Raw genomic sequence first — 13,784 nt, 5'->3', positions numbered from 1 at the left:
ATCAGGATGTGATTTGATAAAATATTTATGCTGCACTGCTTTCTGGGAGGTTTGACTTATGGTCACTGTATGTGTGTTACAGTCCTAAGCATGTGTGTACATATTTGAATTTGCTCAAACAGGGATATCTTTAGAATTTTTAACAGACATCAAGCATTTATGATGTGTTTGTCAGTTAAAAGTTCATTTGTCCAATATGTGTAAAAGCCAAATACATTTATTCTCTGTCTATGACCCATTTGAGGAGCAGTTACATAAACTCAAAGTGAACTCATTCACCTTTTCATGTGTCCAAAATATGATATTACAGTTCACACACTGATGCTTCTTTTTGTTCTACTGTAACAAAAACACATAATCCTTGAGAACCCAAAACACTCAAGTTTTAGTTTTGTAAGGATTTATCAGTTTTTCCTCCAGTCAGCCTCTCTTTCACATCATGTCAGTGCTGCTAACCAGCAGACCTGTGTCAGAGTTATCAAACTCTGCCCCCTGCTGACTGCACAAAGGAAGTACAAGCAAGGGCTGGGTGTAACCGATAGCCTGAGGCCGCATTTTTGGGGATCAGTAATAAATATCACACTAAACAATAAGAAAGGGTTAAGAAAAAAAAATCTTGTCTACTTTCTTCTAATAAGAATACTTGTACAAAAAGAAAATTAAAAAGTTAAATTTCACTACCCATCGGCAGATTTTTCTGCCTTTTTTCAAGACACAATTTCTAGACTGGTCAGACGATTGTGGCTCATGTTAAGTCTAGCTAATGTTCAGTTTTCACTAAAAACATGATGTGAAAACTTACTCAGAAATCCTGGTCTTCTTATTTGTGGTTTAAAAAAGGCTACATGGAGAAAAGATAAATTCATGTAACACAAACACACAACAGTGAACTCGCACTTCATAGCCCTGAAGAGCTTGGACCTCAGACAATAAACAATAAAAGACAAAGTTGCTGTAACAGTATTGAGGAGCTGAGCTGATTTTGGTATCATTAAAGATCCTCTATGTTACAGCCTTGTCAGATATTTGGTGGTGTTTTAAATTCTATTCATTCATTTCTACTCCTTTTTCTGAAACACTTCTTCAAAAAAAAAAAAAAAAACCTTAAAAAAGTTATTTGTTTTCCACCACCCACTATGACAGTAACAATCTCTTCCTGTTAGCATTTTTGCTAGTTTTGCAAAAGAATTACCTAAAATTCCACAGAGACCATTGGACAATGATTTACAGTTTAAAGGTCCCATATTCTGCTCCTTTTCTGCAGTTTAATATGGATCATTGATGTCTTCATGAAATGGTAGTAACATGTTTTGATCCAAAAAGCAAATAAATCAAGCACAGCAGCATTGTTTCCAGGCTCTCATAGCCCCTCTGTTCAGAATGGTCTGATTTGGTGGGCGTGGCCTTGATATGTAGTGAGCCACCGCTGATACCGCCCCGCTCTTCCACGTTGCCGAGAGCGGCGCCACGAGCTCCGAGTGCACAATGTTTAGAAAACAGCGAAGCTCGTTTACCGTAACGTGACAGGATAAGTTAGCATCCTGAAGCTAACACAGACACAGGGGGGACACTGAGGAAAAGCTCTCTGCTCCACAGCACACAGCATTTAAAATACTCACATTTCCAGGGTCAGAGGTTTGTTGGCGAATGGTTGGTAATGCACCTGGATTCAGGGCCAGTCTATTCACTAGCCCTCTGTTATACTGTCCAAAGTTGGAAAAGTAGTCGCGGTCATGAAGTGACAAGCACACACATGCACAGTTTTACTGAGTGTAGCTGGCACATTTCCTTAATAAATGAACTAGCCACTTAGGCTTGTCTTCTTCCGAGTTGGGAAGCTTGTGCGTGGTAGCTGTTTACAGCCAAAAACAGCCACACTCCTCTCGCCGGCGGGGAGGGGTTTGGGGGTATCTGCCCTGGTGGACCAATCAGGTCAGACTTGCTCCTGATTGGTCAAAAAGGGAATCGCTAACGTTGGCAACTCCTCAAAATCCAAACAGCTCGTTTTAGTTCAGGATTTTACATTCACAAGCCCTACGTAGGCCCTACAGGGTTTTTCATTAAATATCAAATTTTGTGGGCTGGGAGGAAAGCCAGACCCACAAATTTCACTAAAAGACTTAATAAAGTGATTTTTGCACAATATGGGACCTTTAATATATGATTTGTAAAGTCAATATTTGATTCAAACTCTTCAAGTCTGTGACAAACAAAAGCATTTTGCTGAAATCACAAGACAGGGTTGACCAACTCAGGCAGGGAATATGACATGTAAGGGACCACTTACAAATACATTTTAGTCTTTGTAAGCCCTCAAAGTAAAAACATGGAAGCATTTTTGTATGGAACAGAACAAGAGAGACAAAGCTCAACATTTGATGTCATATTCTCAGTTATATATTATAGAACAAGTAACCACATGCTCGATAATAAGATATTTGCGTGCATATTTATTTCTTATGTATTATTGTTATTATTATTATTATTATTATTATTATTATTATTATTATTATTATTATTATTATTAATAATTATTATTATTAATATTATCATTATTGTTGTTGTTGTTGTTGTTGTTGTTGTTATGATGATGATGATGATTATTGTTATCATTATTAATAGTCATTTTTTGTGGAGGCAGATTCAGGCTCGGGCACAGGCTGTCCAGCAGAAAAATAAAATTTCTGCCACTATAACAGACCAAATATAAAAATATGTAACAAAGATAGCTAAAATGTGATATTTAACCACTTATAAATCTTAATACAGACTGTAAGGACCTGACAATGTGGAAGCATTATTTTCTAAAAGGCACAGGTCTGGAATTTAACTTCTTTTCAAACTCAATAACTCACCTCTGCACAATAACACATTTTTTTTCTTGCATGTTTATTCATATATTTTTTTTAGTTTTCATTCTGGAAACAAAGAATTACTTCTTCTCTCTACATCTATCTCTGGCTTGCTTTCAAACAGCTGGTCTCTTTGCCTTTTCAGGAACTCCAGGCTCCCCCACAGACTCAGGATCGGGATCAGCTGAGGATGTATTGGGGAGGTTCTCCTCCAGGAACATTTTCTCCTCACTTACAGGGGGCATGAGGTTTCCTCTGACCACCTCCCGCTCGTTGGTGAGCTCCAGGATTTTTTGGTGCTTCTCACATAGCGGACAGCTCAGTTCCTCCAGCTGCCTCACATTGTGGCCTTCCTTCTCTTGGGTGGCTTCCTGCTGGTTGCTGATATCTGTCTCCTGTCTGGCAGAGAGGCCATCTGCCTCATATTTGAGGCTCAGCTCACGGTGGTAAACCTTGAGCTTCTCAACTTTGGCCTGCAGACGGCGGTTTTTCTCCCTCTCTTTTTGGAGCTTAGCTTCATGCTGCTGTTCGCTCATCAAGAAAGCAACTTTCAGCTCCTCATAACCTGCTTGGAGGTCCCTCTTCTTTCTATGGCAGGTGGTTTTCCTCACCTTGATGGCAGCCTTCACTCTGTAAAGAATTTTCTCCGAGCTGTACATCTCAAAGCACTGTAGTTTTTTCCTCGTTTCTTTCTCTCTGTAAATAAATCAAATAAAATCAAAGTTTAACAGCATTAGGCTAGACATATGCTACAACAATAACTACACACATACCTGTTAATATATTTTTCTTTGAGTCTTTTTTGCTGTTTGAGTTTTTCTTTGGTTTCCATCAACTCCTCAGTGATCCGTAGTCTGTCATTCTTCTCGTCGAGGTAGAGTTGTTTCATCTGGTTGAGCCGCACATTAAGCGTGTTCACATCTCCTTTGAGAGTTTCAAGCTCCTTCATGTTGCTATCCATAGCTCTTCTTAGGACCTGTTGTCTCAACGTCTTCTTGTTCTTTTTCTTGTTTGCCTTCAGTATTTTCTTGAACTAGAATATTCAGCGTTTATGAAAATAATCTCAAATTGTTCTCGTGTTATCCAAAGGTTCAGAGCAATCTGAGGGCTTGACGGTTGATATCTCATATACAGTAAAGTTTCAATGATGCACCGAGCATTTTTCAAAAAATAAAATTTAAATACGAAATCCATCATTTAAAAATGTTATGATGTGCATTGTTATGAGTAATTTTCACATTTAAATTTCAACCCCCTGTGTTTTAAAAGCATGACTGTCTAATCCTTGTGCGTGTTTAAGCTTCATTCTATCCCTTCTTTATAGCCTCACGAACTCCCTGTTTTGTAGGATGTGTCAAAGGAGACTGGATCATAATTAAAGTATATACTTTATTTTATCCAATGTTTTTGTTTTTAATGGGCGATCCCTATCTTCTTACTAAGTGGAAACATGTTTATATACAGCAATTATCTCGTATCTGATACACACACAATAAAAAAAAAACACTCTGCGACAAAATATTACAAATAGAAGTAGCCGGGTTTAAACTTGTACCAAGTTGAACTGGTTGGTATCGTCGCGTAGTTCAGCACGAGATCTCGTACTTTCCAGGACAGCGATTCTCGCCGCACCACCAACTTGTCACCAAAGATGGCGATTTGCTGAGTGCTCATGGATACACACATTTCTCGGCTAGTTGTTATCTTCACAGAAACGCCAACTTTGGAAACAAATTAACTGCTTTAGCGAGCAACTATTTCTCCATCTGAAGCACACCTGACACAACGTCAGCCACCGCTACCATGCAGATCACGCTTAAAACACTGCAGCAGCAGACTATTCAAATTGAGATAGATCCCGAAAAAACGGTGAGTGGCTATTAGCTAACTTGCTAACTGTAGCCTACCGTATTAGCTGTGGGATGGATGTTGTAACTTTACGTGAACACTCAACAGTTTTGTTCGATATTTCCAATGAGGGGGTAGTTTAAGTAGTTACAACCGATAGTATACCACAAACAGCAAACACCACTTGAAAGCGATTCGCGTGAAACATGAGCCAAACAGTGCAAAATGAGACTAGCAAACGTTAGCCATTTGGCTAGTCAAACAGCCCGTTACCGAAGTCATTGCGACGGGATGCAAATAACTTTTCATCTTTTAAGTGTGATTTTGGGTTCCTTTTAACAAATGTTTTTCACTTATTTGTCATGTGAACTGTCCTGCTTTGCTACAACTTAAATGATGAACCCGACCTGTCTAAAAGGCTATGATTGCTAATGCTAATGGCAATACCACTTATCATTAGCTTCATTCGTAACGTTCTAAGAAGCTAGCTAAGTTTTTTTTTTTAGCATGGTCACATTATTTATAGCTAGCTGTCAGTGGCCTTACTGGGATAGTATTCAGAATATTATGACTAAATTAACCTTTCCCTCGGATATCCTAAAAAAGAAATCCTATAGCAAAGTTCTTTTATCGTAGTCATTCTTGGCACTGTCATGCTGTTAATACCCTGATAATAACTGCGTATGCCTCAGCTCTTCATACTCTTGTGACTCAGCTATAGTACTCCTCTGCATTATAATACCATTGTTATTAGCTCAAGCTGACATTTTGTTTCAACTAAAACTTGCATTAAAGTTTAACGTGAAGCTAACAGGAATGTCAGACAAAGCTTGGGGGTACCATCCTACACAAGGAGAGCAGAGGGAAAGTGTTTTCACGATGGTTTTCAGTTATAATTTCTGTTTTCTTTATCAGGTGAAAGCCCTGAAAGAGAAGATAGAAGCAGAAAGAGGAAAAGACAACTTTCCTGTTTCGGGGCAGAAGCTGATATATGCTGGAAAAATCCTGGAAGATAACACACCTATTAAGGATTACAAAATTGACGAGAAGAGTTTTGTTGTAGTGATGGTGTCTAAGGTGAGATCTTTTTGTGTCACGAGGTGATGACATTGTTATTTCTACAGTTTCTTTACAGTTTGATTACAAATTTCCTTTCTAACAACACCTTTATCTGAACTGACCAAAGGCTAAGCCTGCAGCTGCCACCTCACCTCCAGTCTCGGAAGCCCCCAAGCCCCCTGTACAGGACTCTGGCTGCACGTCAACAGCTGCCCCAGCTGCAAACCCCGCTCCAGCCCCAGTCCTGACTCCAGCAGCTATCCCCATTCCCCCAGAGGAGGCCAAAGAGGAGCAAAGTGCCACAGCCACAGAACAACAACAACCAGCCAGGTAGAAGCTGCTTTGTTATGCATTGTAGCCCTCTTTTAAACGATAAGGAATTTAAAAAAGTACGGAAAATGGATGCCGTTTATTACATTTCACAACATATGTAAACACAATCTGAGCGATTATTGTCAGAGATGCTGACAATGAACACTTTTTTTTACTTTTATATCTTATATTGTTACAGCTTGATATTTCAAGTAATTATTCTCATCAGTTTTTACTTATTTTGGTCTTAAGCTGATCTAAATCTTTACAGTAATGAACTTGACTTTTAATTTTGGATTGCGTCTTTTTTAAGAACGTTTATTCTTGTGTTTACCCTGAGAACACAATACAGCATTGAGAATATGTCAAGACAGCTTTAGCAAATATTTACAATCTGTGCCTCAAAGTTAGTCTAAAAATAGTCCTCTTCAAGCTTCTGTAAGTATCAGGATATTTTTTTAAAATGCCAATAATTGCTCTGTATCAACATTGTTTGTAAAAGTTAACAGTTAGCTTTTCTGGCTAATGTGTTCCAATACAGGCTGAAAAAATGCTTGTGTAATTATCGATCTGTTGGCATATTACAACATGTCCAAGATTGAGGAACAATTTTTATGTAAATTTTGAAAGTATTTTTACTTCACCATAGAGTAATTTGTTGCATGACTTCGATTTTACATGACTGAATGTGTGGGTATTCTAAACTGAGCGGTCAACATTGTGCATCTTTACTCTTATTCCTGTTTGTTCTTTTTTGAATCACAGAAATGATGCACTATGTGTCTCGTGTTTACTCTCCCTCTGTTTTCTTTGTAGCTGCAGCGGTGGGAGTCAGGGCTTGGATGCCTCCTCAGCTCTGGGTGGGTTATGATGATTCTCTGCCAAATTTCAATCATTTGCTATGCAAAAGAAAACATTTGGATCCCAAGCGACAGCAATAGCATCAGCAAAGGAGTTTCACTGTTTGATCAGGGTTTTTTTTTTTAAGTACATTTTACAATTGACAGCAGGACCGAGGGAATGCTCATGTGCAGGTGGTGAAACTCTGCAGTTTTGCAAACGATTAATGTGTAAGTAACCTTGTCATCTGTTGGTGTTTTATTTTCAGTGACGGGAGCTGATTATGAGGCCATGTTGACGGAGATCATGTGTATGGGCTATGAAAGAGAGAGAGTGGTGGCTGCGCTAAGGGCCAGTTTCAACAACCCGCACAGAGCAGTGGAGTACCTTCTTACTGTGAGTCACACACACACTCAGGATTAAGTCATTGATTCAATATCTCTCATTATATTTGATTGTTAACATCATCCAAATAACGATTATGCCAATGTGATTCTCGCTGATGTTTTGTATGAATTTGTTTTGTTTTCCAACGTCATTTTACAATGAAATGAAAGTTCTGCCCTTTATTATCTTCTGTCTGAGTGTACTACAAACTTCTTATGTCAAGCTGGTAAAATACTCCAGAGATTAGAGAGACGACTAATTAATTAAATGTGGTTACCGTCGTTAGTCTGCACTACAAAGGGAAGCTGAAGTAGGAAGGAAGACTCGGCTCATTCTATAACAAAAGTGGTGTTCCGGTTTGTCGTGTGACCCTGTTAATTGGTCATATTGGTTTGTGGTGGTTGTTACTACAACTGTTTGCTCTTTTGGAGAAGTTGGCTTAAAATTGATCGAGCAAACCTGAACTTTTTATCCTAGTATGTTGGGCCTGTATGCATTCTTGAATAAAATCTTCATTTCTTCCACGGAAAACATTTTTCTTGCGGTCTTCTCAGTGACTTCATTGCTGCTCACCACGTTTAAATTGTTTATGTGAAGTGAGCACACACAAGTCAGATTTGTTGTATCAGGCTTTACCAGAAAGTTCTCCATATGACGTTCTGCAACTAGTCAGTTTGACAATTTTTGGCAGTCATGCATGCTAATGCTACAGCCAAATGGGCCTTCCTATAACGGTATGTTATGACTAATGGTCCTGTTTGTGCAACAACTGGACGTGCAAACAGGTCCAGGTCTATCTGACTTTTTTTCTGATGACTGGTGAGGTTTTTTTTTAATTCACACTGCGACTTTAAGGAGTTCTTTGCTGATACGTTTTGAGGTAGAATGCGCTGTTTGTTACACATATAGCGAGAAGCTACATGTTTTAGTGGCACTTCATTTATTGGCTTTGTTAACGTTCATCAAGCTCCAGTCATGTGTTGTGGGTGTGTGACATGTTCATAATGCTTATCGTAAAGTGCCACTCATTTTGGTTGCATGAAAGATAGCTGAGGGTCTGATGGATGATGGGATGATTCACTCTTGTAGGCTGTACGGCTCTGAAGAGTGTTTTGACGTTATTCTGGAGTGTTTTCTACTTTTAGACTTGTTGGTGAGGAAATTACTCACTTCCTCTCTAGAGATATCTTCATCTTTCTTGTTTTGATTACTGTAAGATAGTCACTTTATGAGTAGCCTGATGTTAAGGTCTAAAACGTTTAAGTCATTTTTTGAGCTCATCTGCTGTTTGAAAGTTGAGTATATTTGATCAATTACAAGCTCCATTTCTTCTTATTTACCAAACTTTCCTCTGTACACCTCTGACGGAAACAAGCCTATCCTCTAAATAATGTTATTGTTGACAAATTTTCCATAATCCTCTTAAGATAATGAAAGACATTTGTTACAAATATGGCACTGAACCGAAAACTGCTTTGTTAAAATGACCCTAATCCCTCCTAAAGTAAAATCAACACCCTCCTGAAACAGCAAAAAAACTGAACTTAACTTTTGTAAGGAGTGTTGTTTTAGCCCTCTGTTACTTTCCTAAAGAGCTGAAGTGATTCAGAGTAAGTTCATAGAGTTGTGTAAAAAAACAAAGATCTCTGGCCTGAACTGTTCTGATCTGTTTGCAGCTCTTCTAACAGTTGTATTTTTATGTTTCAAGGGTATTCCCAGCAGCCCGGTTCAGGAGAGTAATCCCCCAGTGCAGGCCCCCGCATCTGGACCCACAGAAGCCCCATCTCTAGCGGAGGGTAAGACATGCACAGTCTACTTTTACGCGTCTGTTTCTCAAGCATCAGAATAAACCCATTTGTCCAGCATCTGGACTTGAACTCCTTTCAGGTTTGTTCTGGAAAGCCTCCTCCAGATAATCAAAACGTGTGACTGCCGTTAAGTCTGGATTCATTTACTGAGTAGAAATTGGGTCAATAACTGGCAAAACCACACCAGCAGGCAGTGACTCATCACATGACTCATTAGTCACCAAATGTTTTTCCATCACGCTATTATAGCTCAGTGTACGAGAGAGTGTCAGGAAGTATCTGAAGAAACAAAAGGTTGATGTTTTGATCTGTGGTTTGCGGCTCCTAAAGTCCTCACGTCAAAGTGTTGGAGGGCAAAATACTCTGATGTGATAGTGACTGAACTTCTTAAGTCCCATGTGAGGAATTCAGTGTGTTAATGAAAAAACTATGTGTGCGTGTTGCAAATATTAAGCACATCAACCTTTAAGTACTATGCAAAAAAGTAAAATAGATTATTTGACTCCTTTGTGAATGTTCATTAATGTTGTGTGCCAGCAGGAGAGAACCCACTTGCATTCCTGAGGACCCAGCCTCAGTTTCTGGACATGAGACAGGCCATCCAGCAGAACCCTGCTCTGCTCCCAGCTCTGCTCCAGCAGCTGGGCCGGGAGAACCCTCAACTTCTACAGGTAACAAAAATTTAACGTTTATTCCCCCCCAAAAAACGTCCCAGAGTGAGAAAACACTGATGGAGAGCATTGTTTCTTTTTCCTCCAGCAAATCAGCCAGCATCAGGAGCTGTTCATCCAGATGCTTAACGAACCAGTGGGAGAGGGAGGAGATGCGCCAGAGGTAGGAGAGATGGGAGCAGCAGGAGATGAGGGCGCGCCTGTCAATTATATCCAGGTTACACCTCAGGAGAAGGAAGCCATCGAAAGGGTCTGTGACCACTGCAAAGAAAAAGTTCATGAGGTTGTGTTGCTTTTCTGCGTCCTGCTCATTTCCCCCTTTGCTCTGTTTCTCTGAACAGTTAAAAGCATTGGGTTTTCCTGAGGCTCTGGTGATCCAGGCTTACTTCGCCTGCGAGAAGAACGAGAACCTGGCAGCAAACTTTCTCCTCAACCAGGGACAGGACGATGATTGAGCAGCAGAGATCACTGCCTTCCTGCTCCTCCCTCCTACACCTCCCCTCTACAGCTCAGCATACAGACTGCACCCCTGAATTACTGTACAGCCACCAACCTCAGCTCTACCCAAGGAGGGGAAGGGAGAGCCAGCAGGGGGGTGCGGGCGGGTGGGTGGGTTGGGGTGGGACAGGGCAGAGGAGTCTGGGTGGGTTAGGTCATGATGGGGTTACAAGTACACAAAGTGTAGATTGTGTGCAGGAAGATCCGAGTGGGTTGGGAGAGCAGAAGTATGATAAAATCCACGTGAATTCCAATGGAATGTGTGGAGTTTGTCTGTGGGAGATCTATACTTTGATTTTAGATGCGCTTTGTGAACACCAGGGAAGGGATGCAGGTGGGGTGGGGTGGGAGGGGTGGGGGGTGATGGGTTTGCAACCAGTGTGAGTGCTTGTGTCTGCGTGTGTGAGTACATGTCTGCGTGACTGTGCAGATGGATGCAAAGAGTCAAGTTGAAAAAGTAATCAAGTTTCATTCTCTAAGTTTGTTAATGCTGTAACCGGATTGTATGGAAGCACATTTTCCTCACTGCACTGCGACCACATTATCAGTGTGTGTGTAACGCTTGTATGTACCTCCTCATGTACGTACGTCCAAGAATGACATTGGCAGAGAGTGCTAGACTGTATATGACATGTTGTTGGGTCTTAGCAGTCTGTTTAGGGGAACAGTGTATGTTTTTTTTTTTTTAACTTTGTGTCACTCTCACTTGTTTCTCATTGGTGGCTGCACAGACCACAGCCAATCACAGTACCTGCAAATTCTGTGCCTCCTTATCAAGGTCACTTGAATATGGAGCTATTTTCTGTATTCTACTAGCCTCTAGTGCTAATCAACACTACTCATAAAAACAACTGTACAACTTCAACACTAGGTTCTTTTTTTTTTTTTTGTAAGCTTACTAGTACACCACTGCATCCAGCCCATGTATGAAATGTATTCCTTACATTTTTTGACCAAAAACAGGGACTAATGTGGTAAAAACAGTGTTCACAGCATGTTTTTCTGAGTCTGCAAAGCTTTGAGCCACAGTACGAGGGGAATCAAATTTTCAGCAAGTTTTCAACCTTGAAGATGTTATATCATGGTTATTCTGCAACTAGTTGATGTCAAAAATCAAGAATCAATTACTTTTTTTTTTTAATTTTCAAGGGGGGAGGATGTCTGCAGGTTTTAAATGACAAGAAAGAATAACTAACTTGTCCAATGTCCGATGAGTAGAGTCAGATTAAGCAGTCATTTTATTTTGACGGTATACTTCTTGTCGAATGTGAGGTATGACAAAGACAAACCTAAAACTGCACTGTGTGACAATTTTCTGATGTACAAAACTTAATGACTACAAAGAGACAGGGATAAAAGAGATTTAGAAAAGGCAGAAGAATAAGCTACAAAGAGACAAAATGACATCAAAGAAACAGGAGGACAGACTATAGAGACAAAACTAAAAAAAAATGTTACTTCAAAGAGACAGACAACCTCAAGTATTCTAAACAACTTTTACAGAAAGTAAACAGACTACAAAGACACAAAACTAATTCAAAAAGCTCTGTGGACTACAAAGAGAACTCAAAAAAAAATGTGGCTGTGCTCTTGGTGAGCTTTTTGATTTCTTTTAAGTCTTGAGTGTCTTACTCTGGGGAAGAAGGGTTATAAGGACTGTTATTTAGGGTTACAAATATCCATTTAATAATATAGTTTCATATCAGAATATGTAGAGTAGTTTATATGCAAATCATCATGAACACTGAATAAATCATGTAACTGTTCATCCTCAGCGCTAAGACTCGGGGCTATAAACGTCAGTCAAATGCCTTCTTTTTCCTTGCAAATTTCCTCCCCTCGTTCAAAATAATTACATGTTTAGTTTAAGTAATTACAAAAAAAAGTCCACAGGAATGCAATCTGTGCAGGCTACATTTTGCATATTTTTGGCTCAGTTTTACACAGAGCAGGAAATGAGGAGAACTAATCCGTCAGCATCACACTGTATGTCCATATCGGGCCCATTGTCCACTGCAGTGTGTGGTATTATGAAGCTTATTGTTGTAATTGCTGGCCTGGTTGTGGTATGCGTGGTGGGGATGTGTTGCAAATGTTTGTTTCGACTGCAAGGGTTCTCCATAAACGAAAACTGTAAAAGCAAAATGTGTTCAGTGTCAACTTGTGTTTGCGTGGAAGCCCAAGACGAGAATTATTACTCAGTATCATCTTCTTTTTGACTGATTTATGTTTCATTACACATCAATTATGTGTTTTGCACAGTCTCACTGCACAGACTGGAGTAGGGACTATTGTCGCCCTCTAGTGGGTTAATTCAGCATTGCTATCCCAGCATGCATGGGAAGAAAGCAGTGGACGCAAGATTTCTCAGGTGGTTGCACCCAGCATTAGCATCAGCAAAGTTTTGAGGTAATCTTTACCACGAAAGTGTGGGAGGAAAAACTTATTTCTCACTCTTCAAAGCCAGCAGCGGGTCAAATTAAATAAAAGCAGCATTTAAACCTCTTCTTTCCTGACGTCCCCAGGAGCCACCGGTGATACAATATTCACGTTTAAAAGCCACAACTACGACCACTTTTCAAAGTTGTTCAAGCTGTTTGATTGGAAGAAGGTGTCCGTTCATCATTACGTACATATATCTGTGACATATATTTGCCTCCTCCTGGATCACTTATGGTGGGATTGAAGTAAAGGTGGGTCCAACGTGATTCTATTGGCTCTGACGGTTCTATAGCGGTGTCAATCATCCAAACTGACCAATGGGGAGCAGAACCACGAGCGCGCGCATCGAACAGTTGTTTGCAGTTACCAACGGCAGAAAGGTTTTTAATCCCTGTTTGACTCATGAACAATGTTTATAGTTTAACTTTAAGCAGGGTTCAGTGTTTTATTTAAATTTTTGTTTTTTCATGATGAATAATGTAAACACTAAGTGAATTGATCTTTATCTTTCTCTCAAACAGGCCAAACTTATGCATGAACATAAATAAATGTATTATGCGAGAGATATTTTTTTTATACATAGGCCTATTTATTCCAATGGTGATGATGAATGAGACACTGCAGCTGTCTGCTTTTTCTGGGTCAAGACATGGATGATGCTCTTGATTTGCTTTCACTCTTTGTTGTTATTATTCATTGCTTTAAATTTGTTAATACAAAGATTTTATTTATTTATTTATATGTTAGTTCATTTTTGCTGTGAAAAAATCTGCGCCAAGTTGCAGTCAAACATAATTTATTTCCATGATGTACGAATCTTGTGTGTGTGTGTGTGTGTGTGTGTGTGTGTGTTTTTTTTTTTTTTTAAACTTGTGGATTTAGCTTTTTTTTTTTTTTTCCAAAAAGGATTGACCCATAGTGACATGTAAATGACATGTAGTGAATTTTGCAATTTGGTACCTAGGAAGTCCTAAATCAGTGGTCCCCAAACTATGGCCCGGGGGCCAGATACGGCCTGCCTCCACATTTTTCCCGGCCCCCTGAACAATACCAGAGATGCATTATGA

General features: G+C 39.7%; 1 protein-coding gene across 2 annotated transcripts; it reads left to right on the top strand.

The window, feature by feature from the left end:
* Window positions 1-4,423: 4,423 nt before the first annotated feature.
* rad23aa (RAD23 homolog A, nucleotide excision repair protein a) lies at window positions 4,424-12,420 on the top strand. Of its 2 annotated transcripts, none has more exons than XM_074697269.1 (9): window positions 4,424-4,721; window positions 5,616-5,777; window positions 5,887-6,089; window positions 6,888-6,931; window positions 7,180-7,307; window positions 9,007-9,094; window positions 9,647-9,777; window positions 9,866-10,027; window positions 10,119-12,420. In XM_074697269.1, exons 1-9 carry the CDS (start codon window positions 4,656-4,658, stop codon window positions 10,230-10,232), a joined length of 1,098 nt encoding a protein of 365 aa, XP_074553370.1. In that variant the 5' UTR covers window positions 4,424-4,655; the 3' UTR covers window positions 10,233-12,420. The 2 variants fall into 2 exon arrangements, with proteins under 2 accessions (XP_074553370.1, XP_074553369.1); XM_074697268.1 differs by having other exon boundaries at window positions 9,644-9,777.
* Window positions 12,421-13,784: the final 1,364 nt, after the last annotated feature.

Source organism: Halichoeres trimaculatus, unplaced genomic scaffold, assembly GCF_033239565.1.
Source record: "Halichoeres trimaculatus isolate MK-OKI-2021-1 unplaced genomic scaffold, fHalTri1.1 fHalTri1_scaffold_20, whole genome shotgun sequence".
NCBI classification, from domain to species: Eukaryota; Metazoa; Chordata; class Actinopteri; order Labriformes; family Labridae; genus Halichoeres; species Halichoeres trimaculatus.
This window is presented reverse-complemented; position numbering and strand designations above follow the sequence as displayed.